The 25,378-nt window shown below is 50.1% G+C and overlaps 1 protein-coding gene across 3 annotated transcripts; it reads left to right on the top strand.

Annotated features, from left to right (window-relative positions):
- Positions 1–7,025: 7,025 nt before the first annotated feature.
- LOC102053038 (potassium voltage-gated channel subfamily A member 3) lies at positions 7,026–25,074 on the top strand. 3 transcript variants are annotated; one of them, XM_027816532.2, is made up of 3 exons: positions 7,026–10,580; positions 18,949–19,071; positions 19,649–25,074. In XM_027816532.2, exon 1 carries the CDS (start codon positions 7,196–7,198, stop codon positions 8,945–8,947), a length of 1,752 nt encoding a protein of 583 aa, XP_027672333.2. In that variant the 5' UTR covers positions 7,026–7,195; the 3' UTR covers positions 8,948–10,580; positions 18,949–19,071; positions 19,649–25,074. The 3 variants fall into 3 exon arrangements, with proteins under 3 accessions (XP_027672333.2, XP_005447072.2, XP_027672334.2); XM_005447015.3 differs by having other exon boundaries at positions 18,949–25,074; XM_027816533.2 differs by having other exon boundaries at positions 18,912–25,074.
- Positions 25,075–25,378: the final 304 nt, after the last annotated feature.

Below are 25,378 nucleotides of genomic sequence, written 5' to 3'. Positions count from 1 at the left end.
GTCGCTGGGGGATCCAGCCCTCTGGAGTGTCCTTGTCATTGTAACGCAGCTCTCTTGTTGCAGCTGGGCAGCAGTCACCCTGTTTCTTTCCATGACTTTATCAAACTCTAATGGAAGTTTGATGGCTTCAGAATAATTCTGCCACAGCGAATTTGCTCCTGTGTTTGTTAGAAGGCGTAAAGCAATGAAGTGCGAAAGGGTGTTTGTCCTCTCTTGGCTCTCCCCTACCCTGCGTGTTCCCCATTTTAACCATCAGCAGTTTCACATTGGGTAAAACTGGTCGTGTGATTTCAGTGGAAGACAGAGAGCTTCCTCAGGTTGTTTTTGGGGTTAGCATAGTTGCGTGGGGGCTGTGGGTACCCAGAACTGGGTGGATCTCCCCTGATCCTGCTAGCGCTTAGGGGACTGGGATGCTCTGGGGGACAAGTCTGGCTCTCCCAGAGCTGGCTTGTCCCCGAGCTGAATGTATTGATGCTTGCATTAAGCGGCGTTCCTCCTGCTAGCTCCTTACTGACACCACATTTACTAAAGGATGGCTCTTCCCCACGGATGCCAGAGATGTGTGGTTGATGGAAGTCATATCCCACTTGAATACAATGTGATGGCAGTGCCTTATTCCTTGTTATTTGCTCCTGGGCTGTGTCGATCAAACTCCTGCAAGCTCAGATTTCATCTCTTTCCTTTCTAACATGATGTTCACTGAAGTAGCAAATGAAAAGTCACAGAAAAATTGGGAGGATTGGGGAAAGGCAGAGAAATCCAAGAGACAAAACGTGGTTTGAAAGTCCTTGCCTGCTTTCCAGGCAGTGCAGTGGCTGTCACAGGGATCCTGTGCTCGAGTGAGACAGCTCAGTGCCCTCGATACATCTCCTCCTTGCCCAGCGCCTACTGATCTAAATGCTGGCAGGGCCCCGTGCCTGGTGCCAGGGCAGAGAAGGGTTAAGGCAGGCTCCATCCCCACTACCCAACACAAGAAAAATAACTTGGTTTCTCTGTTGTAATTTATTTTTCCGAATAGAACTGGCTAACGAGTGGGAAAAAGGTGGAGAGTGCTTGTTTTAAAAATAAACATTTGAGCCCATACAAGGGATGCTTTGTGGCACAACGGTGACTTATAGGTTCTCCAGTATTTCTATGCAAAGCAAAATCGTATTACTTAAAACCAGAGTTGTTTGTGAAGCCAAAGGGAGTTAGGTACCAATTCACCCTGAATATCTTGAGCATCCCCTGAAAATATTATTGTGAAGAGACTGATCCCATATTCTAGGGCACACTGCTCCGACCACATTCCTTTAGATGGAGAGCGGTTGCTGGGTTTGTTTGTAGGGGCTGAGAGTTTTTGCTGCCATGGGATTGCGTTGCGGCTTGCTCGGTTCAAGGAGGCTGCGAAGGCTGTGCCTCATGCCACCTCGCTGGGTGACTTTCACCAAGTGACATCCGTGAAATAAATTATTCAGGGGGCGAGTAGTCACCCCTCACCCACACAATGCTTTTTGCTGCCAGAATTAGGGGCTTTCACATCTTTATCCGAGGCTGCATCTGACTCAGCACTGACGCTCTCCCAGCGTCACCTTGAGCTCTCAGGAGTCCCTTGGCTTTCCTCCTCCGTGTTGCTGAAATGCAGGTCGTCTTCCACTCCTGCAGACATTTTTACCTTTGTAATGAAAACACAGTAACGTTGCCCTGTTATCTCACTGGATTTGTGGTTAAATTGCTTTGTCAATGTAATTTTATATCTTAATGACCAAATAATGGCATGCAACAGGATCTGCATAAGAAGTCACTGGGTATCATTTTGCTGTCATTGTGAAGGCCTTGGAACATGATCCCCATTACAGTGGAATTTGCATTAACATTGCTTGGCCACCATAATCCCACCCAGTTAATCACATTTTTAGGATATTAAAATAGGTCTCACTATATCCTGAGTTGTAACCCCTAGATATCCAAAGGGTTGGATGGGATTTAACTCAGGCAGCTCTGTTAAAGCTGATGGAGTCACCAAGTGAAATAACCGAGAGATGCAGAGTAACTTGGGTGACCTTTTTTAGTCACCAAACCTTGTACTTTGCTGGCCAGGCAACACTCTTGCTAAATCCACAGCACCGTGGAAAAAAATATGAAAAATAGCTCCTGTCCATGCTCAGTTATTTTGGGTTAGCAGTTCAATTTTCACTTCCCCTTTCTGTTAACAGTAATGACTGTTCTCTAAAAACGTGCTGCCTTTGGTAGCTGGACTGCAGCAGTCGGAGAGGATCCCAGGGCGTTTGGGTCCTCTTGTGCTTGGTGCTAAATGCCCTGTTAAAGAGAGGAATCGGTTATCTCTGCGGAGCTCACAGCGATGCTCTTCACCTGCGCTGAGGGCTAAGCAAGCCACAGTATTTTGACAGCACTGAATTTTCCTCTCACTTCCAAATTTCAGTATCTTCTCATTTTCTGCAACCATGAGCACAGCAAAAGGCTTCTGGCATAGGATTTAAATAGACTCTAGGTGGGAGGCGAGAAATATTCTCTTAATGTACAGATGAGAAACTGAGGCACGGAGAGACTGGAGGATTCACTCCATGACTGAGGTACACGCAGAGTCTGACTAAGAGGGGGACAGGAATAGGGACTGTGTGCTCCAGAGTTAGAGCATTAGATTCACCCTGGGAAATCAAGATTCAGTTCCCATCCCTCCTGGTACCTCCCTGGGTGGCACTGTCAGAGAATTTGTCTGACCCCAGGTGTTACCCCAGAGGGGCAGCCCTCATCGGATGCTTCTGTGGCTTGAGGAGATGAGACAGGACGCCTGATTTCTGGGAATGGGGTCGGTGACCCCATCTTAGTGTATGTTGGGATAACATCATGGCTCTCCTGGAAGGGTGTGTGCTTCGGGGCCTGGGGGGATGCTCCCACCTCCCCTGTCTGCAAGGGAGAAGGTGAGGGTGGCAGGACTGGTCGGTCTGGAGCCAGAGGTCCCATTGTTCAACTCATTCCCCAATTACTGAGCAAATAATAATAATTAAATCAGGGATAATCTGATGGGGAAGAGCCAGACGAAGGCGACAGGGAGGGCAAGCAGCCAAACCTGGCTGAAGCAAGCTAAGCAGAGCAGGGTTAGAGCATCCATTCATCTCTTTTAGCTGTGTGATGTATGGATTGCTCCAAGTTACTCTTGAAAAGTTGGGTTGATGCTGACCTGCCTGTCTGACGCCAACAGTCCTCTGCAGTCCTGTCTGCAAAGGTTTCAGGCAGTGATGAGTGACCCTGGTGACACCCCTGAGCCTTTCACCGTAATGTTTGTCCACGTTATGAGCGGCAGAGGTAGAGCTCATGTTTCCGAGATGACATGAGAAACCTTGCCAGTGAGTTAATGCCGTGCTGCCTTGATGTAGCAGTTGGGGCTTCGTGCGTTCCCCGCTGTGGGAGGAGAGACAATACATTTACAGTGCATTAAGGTATTACTGTAACAACGTTTGCACTGAAAGGTTTCTGATCCTCAGAAATAAAGAATAGCAGATTTGCCCCAGATTTATCAATGGAGGCAGGGTTCCCATTCAAACGCGAGGGAGGGGAGAGCGAGTGAGATCCTGCTCGCTGCAGCAGCCAGGGTGGATGCCAGACTGCTCTGCCCAGCTGCCTGGTGCTAACATGGGAGAAGCAGGGATTGGTGGAAGAAGAACAACCCCAGAAGGCTGCTTGAGAGGTGATGGGGTTCAGCGAGAAGGAGGCAAGATTTCAAAGTGGAAGCATGGTGCTAAGGCAGCTCCATGCCTGGGAGTAGCTGAGGGTCAGGGTGAAGGTCCTGAGATGTTTTGTGCAGCCCATGTCCCTCTGGGGGGATGCTAGGGGGGTTCCCCTCATGGTCTGGGTCTGGCTGCGGGAAGAGGAAAGTTGTGTGTCCCCTTTGCTTGGGAATCCACCCTAAGAAGGCCATTAAAGGAGGGAAAGTGTGATGCTTGCTCTGCTTCTTTGTAGAAACTGCATCTGATCTTATAGGTCAGCCTGTAGATCATTGCACAGGGGGATTTCTTAAATAGCCATCAGGAATAAAATTAATTTTGTTGAGACCAGATGCAGCAGAAGAGCTGGATGAGAAAGCAGAGGGAAAGTTGCAGAGGGAGGACTGGGACATCTCGCATTAGACAGAAAAGCCACAGGCTTGAGGAACAGGTTTGATGCTGCACCTCGCACAGCAAGTTCCCAGCTTGCAAGGAAGCACTGGCTGGGCTGGACATTGCAGAGATGTCCCTTCCCCTGGGCTTTTGTTCCCTTGCCTCTGCCCTTGTGCTCAGACCTCCTGGTTTTGGGATGTGACCTGGGCCACCTCTGTTGCTGCTTGACAAATGTGGGGCTTGATGCAGTGCCTGCATGCAAACCAGTGTGGGGAACACGTGTGTGGGAGGCAGCAGCTGATGCAAAGCAGGAGGTGATGCTATTGCTGCATCCCCGATGCTGAACCAAACTTTGGCTGGGGACCTCCCAAAGAGGAAGGAGCTGAGGATGCTTTGCAGTGGAGGAGGTGATCTGCCCCTCTGGCTGCTCTTTGCCTGCAGCGATGGCTGCTCGCCTGGCACAGCTTAATTGGCTTTGATAGGATTACGGGGAAGCAGTGGAGGAGTAAACAGGGCCAGGAGGCTACACAGTGCCTGGGGCTGCCCGGCTGTAGCCCCTGGAGGAATCCTTTGAGCCATTTTGATGCTGGACCACAGCTGCCTGGAGCTCAGGGGTTAATGTCTGCTGCTGTGTTGCAGCTGATGGGGGGTAAGGACTTAATCCTCCTCCTGGGTTTAAGGGAAGGGCTTTTCCTAGCAGCATCTCAAAGGTCTGTGGCTTTCAATAATTTCTGAAGAGTTTGCCCCTGACTGAGATCTGGAGTAAACTGTTGCAATTATGGAAGTTACGCCTTGTTGCCATCAATACCTTTTGTCATCAATAAATGTTTATAGTTTAAAGCAGCCTTGTTTGTTTGCCTTAGACCAGATGACAGTGATTTATTGGCAGAAATCCTAGCAAAGAGATGAGCCAGACAAGTTTTTAACTGATATATATATGTATGTACAGAGGAGATGATGGTTATTTAATAATCATGAAACCTATGGAAAATAGAGCCTCAAACCTGGATATGAACTGTTGTTTCCAGGAATTTTTTTCAATCTACAAGCAACATGAGCAGCTCAAAGGTTAATGAAGCTCCAGGGCTTTGCTTCCTGCTTTATCTGGGCTTTGGGATGGCTGGGAGATGCTGTGTGTTGGAAAGGAGGAGTGGACACTCTTGCCAGGAGCATGTTGCTGATGAGCACTATTAATTGCTGTAGGAATGATGGGGGAGCAAGACTGGAGACCTGTTGCCCCAGCTCCCTCCTCCCAGGAGATCTGGAGCCTCAAGCAAATCGGGACTCAAAAGTGTGGCTTCAAGCCAAGGAGGGAGGTGGCAACAAGCGGCATGTGTCCAAGTCTGGGGCAAGGTGACATGGCCTGGAGACAAGTGTCCCTGCATGTGATTGTGGGTGAATCTCTTCCAACAGCCACGCTGAACTGATGCTGATGTGGAAAAACCCAGCGCTGGCCATGGCAGCGCCAGGAGGTTGGTGGAGATGAAGACAGAGCAGGCAGCTCACTGAAAGGTGGGTTGGGTTAGGTCCCACGCCCAGGTCCACATTTTCATCCGCAGGACCTCGCTGAGGCTCATTCCCGAGGAAACCTCCCTCATTTCTAGTGGCAGAGGGTTTTTTTCCCCTCTGTCAGCAAAGGGGAAGGTGGGCTCGGCTCGCTCAGACCTCGTCCGTGCTGTTAATCTGCCAGTTAGAGTCTGGAGTCAGCTCTTACACCACTATTTATTGTTGTTCTCCTCCCTTAGGTTTGTATATTTTGTACATCTTGTTTCTAATTTAAAGTATAAATAAGTTTGATCCTTTCATCTGTTTTTCTCCCTACCTTCTGGAGGCTGTGCTGGTTAAAAATAACTGCGGCGATGAGCTAAAGCGGGGCTGGTGGAGGGGTTTTAACCTCCGTCATGGCAGGACCATCCGGCTGGCACTGGAATGGCAGCGTGGTTGCCCTCCGAGCCTCTCCCCAACCCTCATGGTCAGGCTCTTTCCCAAGCTGGGAACTCCCTGAATTGCCTAAACCCCGCTTGGCACGTGGCTGGGGATTGAAGTGCTTCTGCTGTCTGGGGAGGTAGGGGGTGTTGGGAAAATGAGGACCCACTGTGGGGGCTGGGGGGCACAGTGGGTGCAGGGATCAGAGGTTGTCCCTGATGCACATCTCCTGGGAACGGAGCATTTTCCAACGCTGGGCTCCTGCAGAGGAGGCTTTTGCCTTAAAAAAAAAAAAAAATCCCTTTTGACCAAATATGAACTATTTGCATAAGAAGATGAATTGAATGGAGAAAGGAGGGAAAAAAAAAAAAAGCCTTTTGGCTTTCTTGCAGGAAAGTCTGAAATGCAATTTGGGGTCAGACTGAAGCTGGCTGAGGGCTGGCTCAGCTTCGCTTCTCCATTTATTTTGCTGGGGGGATGCACATGCACACGTGTGTGCAAACACACATGCACACACAGACACAGGCGTGCACACACACAGGCACATGCTCTCTTCTCTAGACAGCAAAAAAAAAAAAATCCCCAGCACTAGCCCAGACGCTGATTCAAAACAACTGTTGGTGGCTCCGGCCGCTGCTGTCTGCTTTCCATTACCCACAGCCCCGCCGCGGCTCGAAATGGTGAAACCAACAGGCAACCCCCCAAATTAATAATCAAAATTACATTTCACCTTCCCGGGGGAGGGACAGAAAAACTCTTTCTAGGCAGCGGTTCTGCAAGGAAAAAAACCCCTCTCCCTGCTTGCAACCCGCTGAGCATCAAAGGATGCTCCCCCGGAGGGGACCAAAGCCCCTCGGTGCGTGGCGGGGTGGGGGTCCGGCTCGGCAACCCCCGGGCAGGGGAGGGGGTGCCTGCAGCTCGCCGGGGGCCGCGGGGCAGGGCCGGGGTGCTGTGGGTGTCTCCGGGAGCAGTGACTGAGCGAGGCGGTGCCAGGGCTGGGGGCGGATTTTTTGAGAAGAGCCTCAGCGCCTCAGAGCAGCGGCAGCCGCTGGAGCAGTTGCGCGGCTGTTTCTCCCTCTCCGCCCGGAGGAGGAGGAAGAGGAGGAAGAAGAGGCTTCGGCTGCCGCCTCTCCGATCCTCCCTCCCCCCTTCCCCTTCCGCCCCACACCTTTATGGACGAGCGCCGGAGCTTGCTCTACTCTCCGGCTGCCTCCTCCGCCAGCCGGCATCCGCGGGGCGGCTCGACCAGCCACCACAACCTGGGCTACACCGAGCAGCTGCCCCCCGCCGCCCCCCAGCCGCCCCCCGACCAAGAGGAGGAAGAGGGGGAAGAAGGGGAAGAAGGCAGCATGACCGTGGTGGGAGGCGGCGGCGGAGACCCTTTGCTGGAAGAACCACAGCATCCTCATCCTTTGCTGGGGGGGGACCGCTACGATCACCCCCCGACTCCGGCCGCGGTCCCCGCCGGCCAGCCCGCGGGCGGTGGGGAGCACGAGTGCTGCGAGCGGGTGGTGATCAACATCTCGGGGTTGCGGTTTGAGACCCAGCTGAAGACGCTGGCACAGTTCCCCGAGACGCTGCTGGGGGACCCACGTAAGAGGATGCGCTACTTCGACCCCCTCCGCAATGAGTATTTTTTCGACCGTAACCGTCCCAGCTTTGACGCCATCCTCTACTACTACCAGTCGGGTGGACGCATCCGGCGACCCGTCAACGTCCCCATCGATATCTTCTCTGAGGAGATCCGCTTCTACCAGCTAGGGGAGGAGGCCATGGAGAAGTTTCGGGAGGACGAGGGTTTCATTCGGGAGGAGCAGCGGCCGCTTCCCGACAAGGAGTTTCAGCGCCAAGTGTGGCTCCTCTTTGAGTACCCTGAGAGCTCTGGGCCAGCCCGAGGCATTGCCATCGTCTCTGTCCTGGTCATTCTTATCTCTATTGTCATCTTCTGTCTGGAGACCCTGCCTGAATTCAGGGATGACCACGACTATGAGGGAACTGGAGGGACCTTCGGGACAGGCGGTGGCCCTCTCCCACCTGATGTCTTCACCAACTCCTCATCCTCAGCTACTTCCATGGTGTCGTCCTTCACCGACCCTTTCTTTGTGGTAGAGACTTTGTGCATCATCTGGTTCTCCTTCGAGCTGCTGGTCCGCTTCTTTGCCTGCCCCAGCAAGGCCACCTTCTCCAAGAACATCATGAACATCATTGACATTGTGGCCATCATTCCCTACTTCATCACGCTGGGCACCGAGCTGGCTGAGAGGCAAGGCAACGGCCAGCAAGCCATGTCCTTAGCCATCCTCAGAGTCATCCGGCTGGTCAGGGTCTTCCGTATCTTCAAGCTCTCCCGGCACTCCAAGGGGCTGCAGATCCTGGGGCAGACCCTCAAGGCCAGCATGCGGGAGCTGGGCTTGCTCATCTTCTTCCTCTTCATCGGCGTCATCCTCTTCTCCAGCGCCGTCTACTTCGCAGAAGCCGATGACCCCAGTTCAGGTTTCAGTAGCATCCCCGATGCCTTCTGGTGGGCGGTGGTGACCATGACCACGGTGGGCTATGGGGACATGCACCCCATCACCATTGGGGGCAAGATCGTGGGGTCTCTCTGTGCCATCGCAGGGGTGCTAACTATCGCTCTCCCCGTGCCTGTGATAGTCTCCAATTTCAACTATTTCTACCACCGGGAAACAGAAGGTGAGGAGCAAGCCCAGTACATGCACGTCGGGAGCTGCCAGCATCTCTCGTCCAGCGAGGAGATGCGGAAGGCTCGCAGCAATTCCACCCTCAGCAAATCTGAGTACATGGTGATCGAGGAAGGGGGAATCAACCACAGTGCATTCAAACAGGCTGCCTTTAAGACAGGCAACTGCACAACCACAAACAATCCCAACTGTGTGAATATCAAAAAGATCTTTACGGATGTTTAAAAAACCCACACCAAAAAAACAGCAACAAAATCTAAGGATGCGGTAAAAAAATAATAACAATAATAATGCAAAGTGACTGTGTACTCGGTATTGTGTGGAACATGCACCATCGTCAGTCTGTGTGTGCCCTCGTTTTTATACGTTTATTTTTTTAGATCCTTCCTTTCTAAAGATAAAAAAAAAAAAAGGATTAAAAATTCTCCGAAGAAGAGGACAGCTAAAGGGTAAAGAAAAGGAAGATGAAGACAAAACACACTCACTGTCGAAACAGGTGTTTGTTCTGCAACGTGTTGCAGGGCTGCTTTGTTTTCTCGGTTTTGGGGACCTCTCGTTTTGCTCCTGAATTTTCTCCCTCCCCTTCCCTAAAGGCAGCGTGTAGCCGATTTCCCTTCCATCACATAAGCTCACTTGTTGGATTAACAACCCTGGATTGAGTGGGGAGAGGAGGAAAACATGTTGCAGAGCCTACTGCAAGGGGGTTGGGAGGAAATAACCATTTAATTTTGCAGAGAGTCTCTGTTACCACATTGTTAAATGACGCTTAAATTGAAACGTGTGGTGTGCCATTACAGGCACATCACAGATTCCCTTCTCTCCCCTGTTAGATGATTTCTGAAATTCTAATCTGGTCAGAGACCTGAGTGCAATCAATGCTGATTTAAATAGAAAAAAGAAAAAAAGAAAGAAAAAGCCCTTGTTTTGTGTTCTTAATTCCCTTCCCCTGTAACCCTATGGTATTATTTCATCCAACGCCAAATTTGTGGCCGTGCAGCAGGTCTGTGTGCGGGGAGGAGGGAGGCAAAAGGCAAAATGGAATGGTTTCAGGAGCTGACAGGGTGCAGGGAGCGATGCCAGCATGGACCGGGGGATGCAGGATCCGCGACGGGCTCCTCGCTGTGGCTGTGCAGCTTCTAACCCACCCAGCTGGAGACAAAGGGATATTTCCTCCCTTTTTTGCAATGCGTTTGGGAGAGATGCAGCTGCTTATCGCAAGAAGATTAAAGTGGCGAACACGCCTTCCAGCGGAAGTCACTAATTCGGACCGGAGTGATGCAGTTGCCATGGTGACCATGGTTTCCTGGGAAACCCCTAAAGGTTGTCATGGCATCCCTTCTCCCATCCCCCTTGGTCCTCGCTCTTCGCACAAAAACCTTTCCAGATGGTTCCAGCCCTGTCATCCCACAGGACACCGTGGCTCTGCCCCGCAATGTGACCCCATCCTGGCACCCCCTTCCTGGGCCACATCCTGGCTGCAGCTTCCCCTGTGCCGAATAAAGCACCCGTAGGCAATAAGCACACCACGAACTCACCTCTCCCTCGCAAAGGAGCTCACACCTTGGTGGTGAAATTGGGGGATGGAGTCTCCTGCAAACACGAGTTCCCGCTGCGCCGACAGTGACCCTGCGCTCCCCCTGCGCCACACGAAACCCGGCGGTTTCCCCAATCCCAGTGTGAAATGGCACTGGGCAGCCAGCGGGAGAGCTCGGCTCAGAAACCTCGGCAGATTTTTGAAACAAGGGGGACAGATCTATAAAGAGCAGGATTGAAAAGTAACCAAAATTCTGCCAGGGAAAATAGACCCGCTTCTTCTTCACATGTGCACCAGAGGCCACGGGACATCTGATGGGATCAGGTGAGCTTTGCACGGGGTAGAGTTTAATAGCATCATAAAGTAACGTTGCTTTTTTGGGGGACAAACCTCATGTTTTCCACTGATTAGTTGTTTTTTTCAGCTTACCCTGCTGCTCTCGGGTCTTTTTATGCACGTTAGGTAAAGTGGGAGAACATCCTATAACTCCTCTGATTATATTTGCTTTTCACTTTGCTTTTTAGTGCTGTGCGTAGAAGGTAAACCCTGCTGCTTTTCTGCAGCTGGATTTCTTCAGTTCTTTGCTAGGAAGGTCATTTGCAGCAGTTTAATGCTTTGGTCCGGCCCCTGCCACCAAAGGAGGCTGAAGGCAGGGCCTGGCTGCTCAGCTTCGAGTGCCTTGGCTTCAGCTCTGCTCTGTTTCACTAGGTTTTGGGTTAAATAAAACCAGATTCATTCAAGGTAGGGTACTGCACAGGGCTGCTCTTAAAAGCCTCCTACAGCAAAGAGAGATTTGACCCCAACCTGTGCAAGTCACATCACGCTCCAGCATGTGGAAAGGGGGATTTTTCCTGAGAGATGCCAGCCATGCCGAAATTGGAGTTTGGCTAGGATTTTACCCAGACTTAAAAGGATTGGGACAGTTTGTAACACTCTCCCTTAGACTTGCCTTAGCCCCAGTTAATAAACCCTTATAACCAAAATACCCATCAGAGCAGCTTCTTGGCTAATGGTATGCAACAGCTCTATTGGAGCTACTGTAGTTTTCACCAGCTGAGGATCTAACAAATGATCTTTATTAGGAAGATGATCTGGAGCATTGCAGAAGGTAACTGGGATCCCTTGTCCAGGATAACTGGGATCCCTTAGCTGGGGTAACTGGGAATACCCCAGTGTGTCTTTTCCCCAGGCTGCCAGCAGGCTGTAAAGTAATTTCTGCCTACAAGCTCTCACTTTTTATTGTTGTTAAAGCTTTTCCACACACCTGTTCCTAAAAGGAGGATTTGAGTTTAACAGCAGTGGAACAGTCCCACGCTGGAGAGTTTGCAGATGAGTTTTGTGTCTGCATTTTCCCCGTGGCAGCTGCACAGGGTACGGAAACCACGTGTTCTCCTGTAAATGGCACCGTACCATTTTCAGTTTCTCTGTCATCTAAAATAAGCAGAAACCGTACAGGTTGTTAGTTTGCTTTCCTGACTACTCCCTGCCTTATTTAGTAGGGGCAGAATAATTTCAAATGGATTTTATTGATGGTAGAAGATGCTGTATGGGAGAGGTGTCAAGGAAACCACTTCGTCCTCTGGAGTAAAAGGCAGTTTTGCTCCAGTACCCAGTGGTATCGCTGAAAAATATAAAAGCACCACTGCTCTGTCTGTCAGATACACCCAAACAACTGGATGCAGAAAAACAGGGATATCTTTTTGATGGTCTGCCCCATTTCTGTCTGCTGCTTCCCTCTGCGCTGTCTGGTTAGGTGCTGTTCAGCGAGAGAGCTGCTCTGTTCCAGCACGGGCTGACGGCTGCTCTTAAAAGTGGTTGCTGCGTGTGTTGTACCAGGAATTGGAGAGATCGCAGAAAGATTGCCCTCTTTGCAGCCAGCTGCTAGTTTAACTTCCTTTGCTCTCCTGCAGTGTGCCTCCTATTAGGACTTCAGACTGTTTTGACAGTCACTGGGGAGTTAAAGATGAGCCTCAGCCTGTGCAGCGTGTTGGACTTGACTGGTTCTAATGTGCTTAGAGGGGGCAGCATTAGGAGATTAGTATTAGCGGAGCTGCCTGCCTGCTGTCTGCAAGGCGAAGGGCTTGCCTAGACTCGGTTTATTACATTAGAAGGAGGAAAGTGCATTACTGAAAGCTGCTGGCTGACATTTAAGATCGCACAGAAAATAAGCAGGGGTGAGGCGGGGTCCCTGAAACGCGTGGTAGTCCCCGGCATAGACTCCAGACCTTGTTGTCTGCATGCACGGCGTGGCAGGGATGCTCTCTGAAATATTCTCCTCCTCCCCTGTCCTTTGTACCTGTCATCTGAGTGGCAAAGTGACACTGCTGGCACTGGAGGATGGGAACAAGGATGGGAGCCGGCTGCCTCTGCCCCAGGGGTGCAGCCCTGGGAGGCTGTAGCTGCCTCCCTGGCTGCTTTCTGTGTTCAGTTTATATAGGGGCACTGGGTGGTATAGAGCCTTTCCTACCTCTTTTTGCAGGCTCCTTTCCCTTTCCTTTTGCTTATACTTTAGGACCTGTTCCCTTCCCCTGTTTTCAGCCCTGGATGCCACCGTGAAACACATCCTTGGTACAGCGAGACAGGGGACATGCAGCAACCCTAACCCTGGCCTCTTCACTTGGTACTTTGACACTATCACCTTTTACTCTTGCTTATTTGCCCTTTTTCGTGTGTGTTTTCAGGCCTGAACTCTTCTAAAAAGACTCTGTTGTTCTCCAGCACAATAGGTGACCTTCAGGTGCTTGGGGCGGCCAGAGGAGCAGAACAGTATCCATCCCACCCCACGTGTGCACACACACAAGGGCTAGAGATATCTCTTTCCTCCAGGAGGGTTAGATTTCTTCCCAGGCAATTGTTCCTGCTCCATCACTTGACAAAAGGAGTTGGGTTTTGTTTTTAATCCCCAGTTTATGGACAGTTAAGCGGAGACAAAGGGCAGACAAGCAGCTTCCCCAGCAGGAGGGAAGGAGGCATCCAGAGGCATCATGGAAGGGGTCTCTCCTGGCAGAGCTCTAGGGCAGGGAAAGGGTCTCTGGCAGCGGTTGCTGTGTTCGGAGAGTTTTCTTCCTGAAATCTGTTTAATTGTGTAGTTTGGAGCCCTCTTCCTGCCAAGCTTTTAAAGTATGCGTATCTTGGTGAGAGCACATGGCAGCTCCCATCACAGCCTGGCAGGGCCTTTTTTTGTTTTCCCTTTTAAAATGCTTTAACAAGTGATGTCTGGGTAGGCTGCAAGCAGCCAAATAGGATTTAAATGCAACTCATTTTGCCCTTCAGTCTTAATTGCTCTATGTACCGGGAAGAAGAGCTCAGTGCACCAGCATCATTGTGCAAAGGCAGTTGTGTGGGCAATGGATGTGGGGAAATAGGGACTTTCTAAACATCAGAGGATGCTGTGGGCAGGGCAATATCCTATAAAATGTTGCCTTCACTGCTACAGAGCTGGTACTGCTCTTCGGCACCCTTCCCTGCTATGGCTCTGCACCCCCAGTCTGAACGGGGTGCTTGGCTCAGCTTTGGGGGGGTGTTGCATAGCTGGAGGATGTGTTGAGGACGGGATGCTGCTGCTTTTACCGTTTCTCCCAGTGCTGTTTACCCGGCAGAGGCTGCAGGAACAGAGCACCCACTGGGGCTGGGCGAGCCCGATGGGTGCCGTGCTGTGGGTGCAGGGTGGTGGGAGCCCTCTCCCGGTGCCGGTGGTGGGAGTCGGGAATGAGCGGGAGGGCTGGAACCGTGCGATGCTCTGGCAGGAGGGTTTCCTTGGAAACAGTCATGGGACTCTGGCTGTCGATGCTCTGACAGGGACATTTTGGGGGTGTTTCAGGGTGGGTGCCCCGAGCTGCCTCATCCTGGCTGGGAATCGCTTCTCCAGCAGTGGGGAGGGGTTGTGCTTCATTTTGGGGGGTGGTGATAGAGGGTTTTCTTCGGGCAGAAGTAGGACTGGCATGAGGAGGGGAGTACAGCCCTGCTGGAGGGCAGAGCCATCCCATGGTGGGGGGCACGTTCGCTGCCAGAGGAGCCCTGCAGAGCAGCCCCAGCCCCATCTCCGCAGCATCTGGCTCTTGCCCCAGCCGAAGCTCTCCCAGCTCAGCTGTGGTTGAGCCTGGGATACAATCAAGACTTTTTACTCCTGTGCTTGGCTTCCCAAATGGAAAATGAGTAATGGTGTCTCTGTCAAAGCGATATTCATCCCACCTGACAGGACGCGTGTTTGCTGCTTTGCTGGGAAGGCGTCAGGGCTCCTGCTCTTTGTCACCTGGCAAATCCCATGTTTTGCTCATGAAAACTGTCCTCTGTGTGGAAGAGGGATGCATGTGGGGTCCCACACCACCCTTGTAGCTGAAGCCCTTCTACCCCTCTTGCTAGCAAAACTCAGCCACAAATGCTCTGAGAACCCCCCTCCCCTGAGCCCCCATGTGCTTTTTTTATCCACAAAAAAAGCGCTGCTTTGTGAGACTCACAAATTCTGGGGTTTGTCTGTGGCTCACCACCACTCAGAGCCTGAATTTTTGGTGCTGAGGATGCTCTGCAGCAGGGCAGGGAAACCTTCACGCATGAACCTCCCCGCAGGCCACTGTCAGTTTTCTCCTTCTTATGAACCAAGACATGCTCAAGTAAATTAAAACCTGTCTCCTGTCTCGTTCAGCTTGTCACTCGAGTTAGGAGCAGCTAAAATACTTCCCGATCGCTGCTCTTCCCCTCCTCGTAACGGGAACAGTCCTTACCTAACCGCGCTGCACACTAATACCAAGACCCCTGCTCAGTGTTGCAGACAGCAGCACACACTGCTGGGTTTGTTTAAGAATGATTCATTTCCTTAAGACTTGTTATTCAGATGCTTTTCTGAGCATGTTTAAGCTCTGTCGTGTCTGTTGCTTTTCTACAGTTGTTGCACTTCATTTTTAGCATCTTTAACGCATACTGGGTGAAGACTTGGTTTGGATGCATGGCTCGCACGCCTAGATTAGCGAGTGGCTCTCTGCTCTCGCTGGCAAGGGATGCAGAGTGCAATCAGGTTTATTTTCACATTGACCAGCACCAGCTGCTTTGCTTTGCTTCCTCTGAAGCACTGTCATGAATAGATACGGAAAATCCTTTGGGGTTGTGTCATGGTTCAATCGGCAGCGGAAGCACCGAGGGCTCAGCCCCCACGGGGGTAGTGGGACTGCTGGCAGCAGGGTCTGTGCTGGGGGTCTTGCTCTCACGGGAAGCTGGAGATCGCAGCGGGGCGTGGAGAAGATGAGCACACACTTTGCAAAGTGGTTTTTTTGCGTTTGCAGAGAGATGTGTTCGCTGTGCGCCTCGGTTGCAGTCGAGGAGCTGAGTGCAGTGCAGGGTGGTGGGCGATGCTGTGCTGCTTGGAGAGATTGCGGTTGTTAGTCCATGAAAATGTGTGTCCCTGCACCCCTGACCTGCAGGGTGGGAGCACTGTGGTGTTTGCTGTTGGCCTGCTGGGTGGCTTTGGGCAGGCCAGCTCCTCCGGACCTCGGTTTCCTCATCTGTAAATGACACGGAGCAGCTTCATTAAGTGCTTGCAGTGAGACACGCTGTGGATGGAAGAGGCAGTTTTGAAACACAGGACAAGAAGTGAAGAAGGCATTGCGGAGTTCAGCTTCCTTGAAGCTTGCAAAGCCTGCAGACCCTCCCCCTGATACCCCACTAACTGCAGTTATTTCTCCCACCTGGGGGAAAGCCCCGGGTTTCACCCAGCCTCCTGGGGATGCCGGCTCTGCTCAGCTCCCTCCCCCAAACCATCCTCCCTCCTCTCCTGTGATTTCTTCACTCTGCATCTTGGCACTTGCTTTTCCATCCTTATGGCTCATTTCTCCTGGAATCTCTGTGCATGTATAGTTTAAATCCCTCTTCTCCTTCCTTGCTGGTCTCTGCTTGGAGCTGCCACAGCAGCTCCATAATGATTTGAACCTCAAGCTGTTGCAGCAGGTAAGAAATGAGATGTAAGAAGTTTGGGCTTAAAATGAACCTGCCTGCTGCAAATTTGAGCTTGGAGGAGGGATGCAAAAGGAGTTTGCTCTGAGCAGGGTGTAGCATTGCAGGCTAGAGGGGTTTTCTGCCTCTCTGTGTGCATCCCCGAATTAAAGGAGGAAATCTTTCTGCAGCATCTGAAACAAGCCTGGGCTGTTTTCTCCTGGGGCACGGAACCTTTCAGCAATGTCTCTCCCATCCTGGTTGCAAAATGCCCTGAGAAAGCAAAGCATGCACAAGGAGAAGTGAACCAATGAAAGCAACCTGGGTTCAGCTGCTTTTCCGACCTGTGACTCTGGGAGTTTGGCTTTATTGCTCCGTTCTCTTAACCAAGCTGCCAGGCAGCTCCCTTAGAGGAGAACATTGCACAAGCGCTTACCTCTATCAGCCAGACATAGAACTCAGTAAGAAGAGATATCAAATTAATATGATCCATTTTCCCTAACCCTGCGTTGATTGGCATCGATTATAGCTTCCTCTTTAATTCTGTATTAAGACTCCCAGCCATTCCAGCATAGTGTTTGGGATCAGCGACAGATGGCCAGACCCATGATTTTTGCAGGTTGCTTTGTTTATCCCTTAAAAAATTGGCCTAACAGGAGCCATGTTCCAGTCCTCGGGATTTTCACTAGGTCCAGGGCTCAAGAGATACTCAGTACTTGCAGTCTCATGAACTGCTTCACCACCTCTGAATGCTTGGATACAAGTTGTTTGGCTCGGCTGGTTTAAAAACATTTAATTTTTGTGACTGCTCTTTAATATCCTCTGTGTCTCTTGGAGAGGAGAGGATTTCGTCACCCGCATATGATGGGAAGACATCTGGATCCCTTCAGAGGAGCTGGAGCAGCACTATCTCCTGAATGCTCCTGACTTCTCACTCCCACTGCTGTTCTTGCGGAATTCAGTGAGATAACGTCACCGTTAGGCTGAGGATGTGGGGTTTCTTTCTACAAGGGCAAGGACACAGCCTGAGAAGGCACCAGGGTACCCCAAAGCACAGGATTATTTGCCAGGTTTGAGAACATTGTTATTTACCGCTTAATCTGCAGAGCCCCAGCTCTGCCGTCTCCTCAGCCAAAGCAATGGTGTCCCCCGGGCCGGGCGGGGTGGAAGGTGCTATTTGGGTTTTATTTGTGTAATACTCCAGCAATGCTGGAGGATCCTGGCACTTTGACCATTGCTTTGCAAAAAAGCAGGAGCCCTTCCTTGCTGGCAGGTGGGAGGGGGGCTTAATCCCCCCCAGCAAGCCCAGTCCAATAAAGCATAAACCCCAGTTAGCTTTAAGCCCATGAGTAGTCCTTCTGGCACTCCCAGATAAGCTGGTGCTCGAATAACTGGCTGGTCTGAGACCCTTGCAAGGAGCACTAAGCCCCTCTGGTAGCTTATTTCCCCCCCGAGTGCTGTGCTGCCTTGCAAGGGGCTCTTTGCTCCTTGTGGGAAATCCCACCTCTCTCCTTTCCCTGCCTGCCTTTAGCATCCCTGCAACACCCAGAGCGTGGGGCTCACCCTCCTCAGTGCAGGGATCCTATCCCGTCTCGCATAGCTTCATCCTGACTCTCCCTTTGGGGAAAATAGGCTCATTTTAGGGGATGAGCTGGGACCAGGCAGCTCAGGACCAAGAACCTTCCTACACTTGGCTCATCACCGGCTGCTAATGAAGCATCCGGCTCACGTGATGTGATGTGGTGGTAGCGCTCATCTTATTAGTGTGCACCACACACAGGTTTTATTATAGTTAATGAACCTTGCTATAGGAAGCTTTACTAATTCCCACTTGAAAAAACACCATGAAAGGGCCGGAATTTGGGGGGGGTGACTCCTGCTGACTTACACAGGGCTGAAATCCTCAGGAAATTTGGCCGTGCCCATCCCCATGTGGGTGCAGAGCCAGGACACAGTACAGCAGGAGGTGGGATGCTCCGATTGCTGCGGTGTGAACTAAAGGCAGAGCATACATTTTTGGGAAAATGAGAGGAATATAAGTAGTTGCGTGAAGTTTCTAAGAATTTCAGCGTCTTCAAGACAGAGCAGAGCATCTCACTGTGTTCAAATAGGAGTCAGGATGCGTTCCTTTGCGCTGTAGAGTTACTAGGCTTCAAAGCCGACCTGTTGCAATGCCAGCTGGGTTCACGCATTCCCAAGGCTCGGCAGCTCTGGCACCGCAGAGATTGGGGGATTTTTTTTTTTGTCCTTTGCTAGACGTCTCCATCCTGACATCAAAATGGAGTCTCAGGTTTGAGCTCTGCGGGAGCGACTCCGCGGTCCGAGGGCTGGGTGTGGGATCCAGCCCGGCTCCTGCTGTCCCCTGCATCAGATTTATTAGATCCACCAGTTGCTTAATATCATGTGAATCATACCGGGTCAGAACAAACCCAGCTTGATTAAGATAAAAATATGATGAGAAAACCCCACTTTGTGCTAATCATTCTGGATTTGGAACTTGTCATTAACGTGAGATAATAGTTAATAACTAGAATATATTTAATGAATCTTTTTTCTATCTTTAGCTCGCTTTAGGCTGCATTGCATTTAGTCTGTTAAAGAATTTTAATTAGCAAATTTTCACTTTACATTTGTGGGGAACGGGGACGTGAGGTCAGAGGGGACCAATGTGCAACATCTCTTCCACTTTACCTTGAAAAAAAATAATAACCTGTTGCTTGTTTTCCAAACCAGGCTGTGCATAAAAGTGGTTCTTTGCTCTGCCCAACAGATAACAGAAGAAGTTTCAAAATTAAGACCTTCAGGACTGTGTTGAGAAATAAAACGTCTCCAAGAAAATGGCAAACATCACGGACACGGTGACTGATGCTGCTGTGGACCCGACTGACAGAGGGTCTGTCCTCCCCAGTTAAATCCATTTCATATTTCATATATATATATATATATATGAAATATTTGCCACGTTATCTGTGTTTTCTAACAAGTGCATTATGTAGAAGGGAACATATTTGCAGCCAGAAGATTATCTTCCAATCATGTGCAATATAACGAGACTGAACACAGCCAGGAAAATGGAGGAGGGGATGTGGCTATCAGTTGGATGTTATTTCAGTCTTTTTTTTTTTTTTTTTTAATTTAAAAAAAATCTCTTGAAAGATTAAGCAACCGGAAAGGAAACGTTAACCGGAGCTGCTCATAAGCAGTCCAAGTGTTTTCCTCGAGGTGGGAGGGAGATGGGGGAAATTCAGTTGCTTTCACTCTTCCCTGTCAAAGGCCACGGGCTGTTTTCAGCGCTGGGATGTGAAATTTCTGTTCCCTCTTTCTGACTTTCCTGCAAATGCTCTTTATAAGTAGGTATGTACTGTACCAAAGGCTGTGATTTATTTTAAGTCCTTATTAAGAAAGTAACATCTCCACTGATGGTGAGGAAAATTGTGTCACACAGTCGACAAATTGTGCCTTCTTTTCAGGATCGCTCCATGAAAAACTACGGAAAAATCGAATTTCTAGAGGTGGAAAAGGTACAAACCCCCAGTCCTGGCTGGTTGTGCCCCTGCTTCATTTCACAAAAGCCTGTGTGCCCTTCTCTGTTGTTCCACTATCAGTCCTGAGGGAATATTATAGTATTGTTTTGCTAATACTATAATAAATGGGAAGTCCATCACTCCTTTGCCCATCGCTGTTTCATTCTGCACGCTGAGTTATTTTTTGTGGCAGGTTAAGAGCTGTGGGTTGCCTGCACTCAGCTGCAAAGCTGTTAAAACTGGGATTTCCCTGACCTCACTGCATTTCCTAGGACCCTATGGCTAAATATTCTCCCAGTGCAAAGGGATAAATGGTCTGCAAAGGTGTAAATGCCAAACGGCAAAGGGGTCCATGGTCTCTCCTGCTTCAGGCTCCCCGCTCTCGCCCCAGCCTCGTCCACCTCTGCACGCTGCCTCTGTCCCAGTTTTGAGACTAAACCCGCCCCCCCCCCCCCAGCACATACTGGGTTGGAGGAGCAAGGCAATACTCGCAACAGCATTGGAGTTCTGGGCAAAAATAATGTCGGTGGGACTGAGCAAGCATGGGAACCTCTGCGTCTGCATTGCAATAATTCACCGGCGATGGTTCGGGGAACGTTAATTCGGACTGGACCAAACAAAGCAAGCTGGAGCTTGCTCTAAAGCAGAGGGTGCTCACAGGGAAGTGACAGGAGGCAAAATCTTTAGGCATGTGAAACAAACTCTTGAATTCATGCCACTGACTGCTTTGGGTCCGTGTTCAAAGACAAGCCTTGGGGTCCCCACTGGGTACCTGGAAAGTAGAGCAAGGACCACCCTGCCACCAAAACCTGGATCCTTCCCTGAGCAAAGCTATTTACCTGCATTTCAAACCAGATCCTGGGCAGGAGGAGATGGGGAAGATACACAGGAGACACATGTGGGATGCTTCAAGTCACAACCCAAAGGAGGATGCACCTAAAAATAAACACCCTACCTGGAAGAAAGGCTGGGAAACAGGAAAACTCAGGGGAATACTTGTGGCAAAGCAACTGGCTTTCTGCACCAGGCATCTTTCCTTGCAGAGAGCTTTGAAGACGAATGAGACCCAAGTGGGTTCCTTGAGCTGTTCCTGAATGATAGTTCAGGGCTGGGATTGCTCTGGACCTGCCTGTGGTTCAGCATCCTCCTTTCTGGCTGTCTAAGCCCCGCACACAAACTTCAGCCGAAATTAGGATTGAGAAATTCCCTTAATGGTGGGGAAATAATGTGGTTCTTAAAGGAGTGCATTGACTTCGGTGAGGTCACGTTTTGTTTTGTTGGTTTTTAAACACTGATAATTTCTTGGCTTGAATTCCTCCTCCTGTCATGGCATATGCGTCATTGGTGATGAAGACCTTGTTCATGGGAGCACAGCTTGGGGGGTCCCAAAGACAGATGCCTCTGGGGCTCTGCGTGGGTGCAGGCTGTGGAGAACAGGCTGAGATGGTGAGAAAAGAATTAAAAATTAAAACCCCAGCAGTTTTAGTCAAAGCTGCGTCACTGGCCTTGGGGAATGAAGAGCAAATATGGATCTGGCCCTTAGTGGGCCATTGCAGCTGGGGCTTGTTTGCATTTATTCCCAGCATGGTAGAAACCCTGTGGTCCCTGGAGCTGTGGATAAATGAATTTGAAGGGCCTGGTGCTGCTGGCACCTGGTTTTAGCACAGCTTTTGCAGCACAAGGTGCAGAGGGAGCTGGGATGGGGATCTGGAGTGCTGGAGGAGCCTGAGGAGCAGATCTCCAAGCCCCAGAGACGAGCTGGGGGTGCCAAGGCTCGGCAGAGGGATGCTGGAGAGGCACAGAGGTGAAGCACCCTGTGGTGTGACATCAATCCGGTGTAAAAGCCCTCTGCACAAATTAAAGCTAATCGGAGTGATGGTTCTCCTTAACTTGGGGTTTGGCCGTGCCCTGCCCTGAGGCCAGCCTGCGGGGGGGTAGGCAGAGGGAGCTCCTCCATGGGATCCTCCAGCTAATTGCTCTGCTGGCAGATCCCTGGGGATCTGGCAGTAACTGCAGTGCTGCCGCAGCCGGAGCGGTTTGAGGATGGGCTTGCAGAGCTCAGCCGACAGCATCTTAACATGGATAACCGAAACCACCTCCCAGGCATCCATCCCCTGGCTGTGCCCCCCCAGGCTGTCTCATCCTGCAGCTCCCTAGCACCAAAATTAATTAATATTCACACGGTAAAAAGCCTAAGATCTTAAAAAAAACACCTAAAAAACACAAGAAAAAGTCTCCGGTGTTTGGAGAGTGGGGGCTGAGTTATTTCCATCACTGGAAACCCCAAATAACCGAGTGGTGGTCTGGTCTCTTCCCCATTGCTATGGATGGAGCTGCTGGCAGGCTGGGGTAGGTGGGACTGGGCTTTTTTTGGGGCGCTCTCACCTCCAAAACCACTTAGGAGCTGCCAAAGATATTTGTTTGCAGCCTTCCCTGCAGTGTGCCGGGTTTGTAGCGTGCACATTAACAGGAGGAGTATTGATTTTCTGGATTGCAACACAGACCTGGATGTTGGGAAGCCCTGGTCCCAAAGGTGTAAAATTTAGTTTCTTTTGGAACATGACCTAGTAGCCCTTAAAATGGGGGATAGAATGTATCAGTACTAAATTTATTTTTATTTTTCACAGTGTTACAGAGAGCTTTTTTATGGCACGTGTGTATGTAACGTAATTATACCTCGTCTGTTTTCAAGAGCCACTTTGTTAAAGCGTCTCTCTGTTATGGTTCAAAAATGTATTTTGATGAGCAAAGTGATGGGAAAAACAGATCCCACCACCCGTTTGGGTTGGTGGATCCCAGCGGTCCTGCTCCCGGCAGCAGAAATGCCCCGTTCCCGGAGCAGAGCTGAGCCCGTGGCCACCAGCTGCTCCGCTCCTCCCGGCCAGCACCGAACCCACCCCGAGGACATCTCACACCAGTGACAGTCTTGCCAAATTTCAACCTCTTCTCAATATTGTACATACTGGCATTGATGATGTTGCTCCACGCTGTTGGGTTTCTTTTGCTTGGTCGCTGAGCCAGCTAATTGTTAATGTGCTTTTTCAAAATAATTGAGAGTTTGATAGTCTTTAACTGTCAGTCCAGTATATTAATCTGTGTTGCCACGACTCTGACTCCAGCCTTGTGCATTTTAAAGATAACCATCGTATCGGGACAGCCGTGTTGAAATGTCATTTGGAGCGGAGGGCTGGATTTGGCAAGGGAAGACAAATTAAAAATGTATCCAGTTGATTAAAAAAACCAAAAAAGGGAGCGATTTAATGATGGCTGACATCAAGAGAAGAGCCAAAAAATAGCATGCATTGATTCCCATAATCATCCGAAGACAGGCTGCTCATCTTTATTCATAGCCCTTCCGAGCCGTGCTCTGCGATGCTGAGAGCATCTCTGCCATGCCATGCACTAGACGTGCTCTTCAGATGCTGAGCACGCAGAGGAGCTGAGCACACCGACGTTCCTCCTCTGCGCCGTCCCTTCCCCCTGTGAATTTTAGGGTGCAATTGAAGTGATGAGAGCTCTGCCGTTGGGTCCATCCTGGTGGATCGGCGGGAGAATCCGAGCTGGGCTGGTATAGGGTCACGTAAAGCCACTTGTTTTAAGAACAGGTTTGAAGATTGTTTTGAGAAGGCAGCAAGATTAGAAAGCAAAATATCTCTGAAGGTGTTCAAGGGCGCTAAGGAAGGCTCAGCCTCAACCCCACGGGATGGGGCTCAGCGGCTGGAGAAGGCTCCCAGAGCCGACGTATGAAGATCCATGAGGCTGCTGTGCTTGCCCCACGAGATTTTTGGGAAAAGTCAGGATTCCTGTGATCCCATCCTGGCCTCCAGCCTCTTTCCGCAGGTGCTGGCAAAAACTCCTGCAGGATTAATGGCTCAGAAACCAGCCTTTGAGCACCCTGGAGGCTTCAACTGACGCGCACGCTTGGATGTTTTCTGAGCCAGGTGTATCAAATGCTGTTACTGCTGCTGAATCCTTGTAAAATTACGGAATTTGTGGGATAGCATTTTTCTCCCCTGAAAAACTTGGGGAGCGGCATGCTCCCCAGTCTTTTCCTTTCCTTTCCGTTGCACAGCCAGCTGGAAAGTTGTCCCTCAGGCTCAGGTGAACACCAAGTAGCAGCCCTGGGTGAATTAAATGACATAGCTCTGTAATCCCCACATTTTTGTCCACCAGCCTCTGACACAGGTCAATTAATACGTTTCTTTTTCGCATTTCTTCTGCTTTCTCCAAGATGACATCAGTGCATCTATAAAGGGAATGGTCTGAGGAACCACTGTGCCCAGCTGGTGTTTTCCCTTACACATCATCTTGCTGACCATCACAAGGCTGGGATGCTGATGCTGTGGTTTAAATGCATCGCTCCCATCCCTGAGGATGATTTCGGAGCAGGACAATTTATCTGGCATTACACAAGTCATTGATAGAGCTGGAGTTGCAAGTCGAATGGTATTAAGGGGAAACGTAGCTGGGAAATGGTAAACCAGTGCCTGAAATAGGGCAGTTTGAATGCAGAACGACGTGTTTGCTGCCACATCCCTCGTGCTGCCATTAGGATACTGGAAATGTGACTTGATTATTCAAATTGCTCAGGTCTTGCAGGAAAATTGCCTGCACTGCTGAAGGTCAGCCGTTCCCATGGCTGAATTTAGCATCTTGCAAGGAGAACGGGCTCTTAATTCATCACCTGAGGTCTCAAAACATTGCAAGTGGGGGGCGTTGCATCAACCATCGACCTCCAACACAGGAGCTGCTCATGTTTCTTAATTTCCCATCCTTTACTATGCAACTTACCTTCACAGCATCTTCCTGGGACCGAGACAGCTGGATATAATTTTTGTCTTTGCTTTCCCTCGTTCGTGTGCGCAGCTGGGTAAGGCTGAAACGTTTCCATGACTGTCTCAACTGGAACACACGTTGGGTATATGTGACAGCAAAATATTGCCTTGTGAAATTCAGTGCATCAGGCTGAAAAACTAAAGCCTTCTCTGCAAGAAGGCGAAATCTTGACTAATTAGGTGCCATAGAAATGATGCAATTTTGGACTGGAGATGTAAAGTGCAGTCTTGTTACTCCCAGTTCATTTTCAGCTCTGGTTTTGCCAGTGAGCTGTGTTGCGATTGTTTAAACTTGTTCTTTTGATACCAGTCTGATGCTAAAAAAAGCTGCTGCATCCCATCATCCTGGTGACCTCCACCGTGGTGTGGACCTTGTGTTCAGTTACCGGTAAAAAAAGTGATTGATTTTTTCTGTTGTTGTTGTTGCGTGATTTTTTTACCTGACGTTGAATTTATTTTTTTAATGTTTTTTTTTTTCATTAGAACTTGAAACTGTTATTTCATACGCAAAGTTCAATAAAATGGCTGAAACATGCAGCGCTTGGTGTTTGAAACTGCAGTGGGGCGGAGGGGAGATGTCGGGGATGCAAAGGGTGGTGCAAGGATGAGGTTTGAGATGCATCCTCTGGGTGAAATAATGTTTCAGAATGAAATAATCTGCAATTTAATACCATTCTCAGGAGTAAAATGTTTTATTTCTTTAGAGAAATAAAACCTTTGGGGAAGCTCTGCACATTGCCAGCATCCCAACCAGCCGTCTGGAGAGCTGTGCTGTCTTTATGGACTCAAAAATTCCAGGCGAACCCTTGAAATTTTGGTGACGTGTCATAAAAAGGGATGT

This window comes from Falco cherrug, chromosome 16 (genome assembly GCF_023634085.1).
Source record: "Falco cherrug isolate bFalChe1 chromosome 16, bFalChe1.pri, whole genome shotgun sequence".
Classification (NCBI taxonomy): Eukaryota; Metazoa; Chordata; class Aves; order Falconiformes; family Falconidae; genus Falco; species Falco cherrug.
This window is presented reverse-complemented; position numbering and strand designations above follow the sequence as displayed.

Coding starts and splice junctions, on each gene's coding strand:
- LOC102053038 (XM_027816532.2), top strand. CDS start 7,196: ATGGACGAGCGCCGGAGCTTGCTCTACTCTCCGGCTGCCTCCTCCGCC.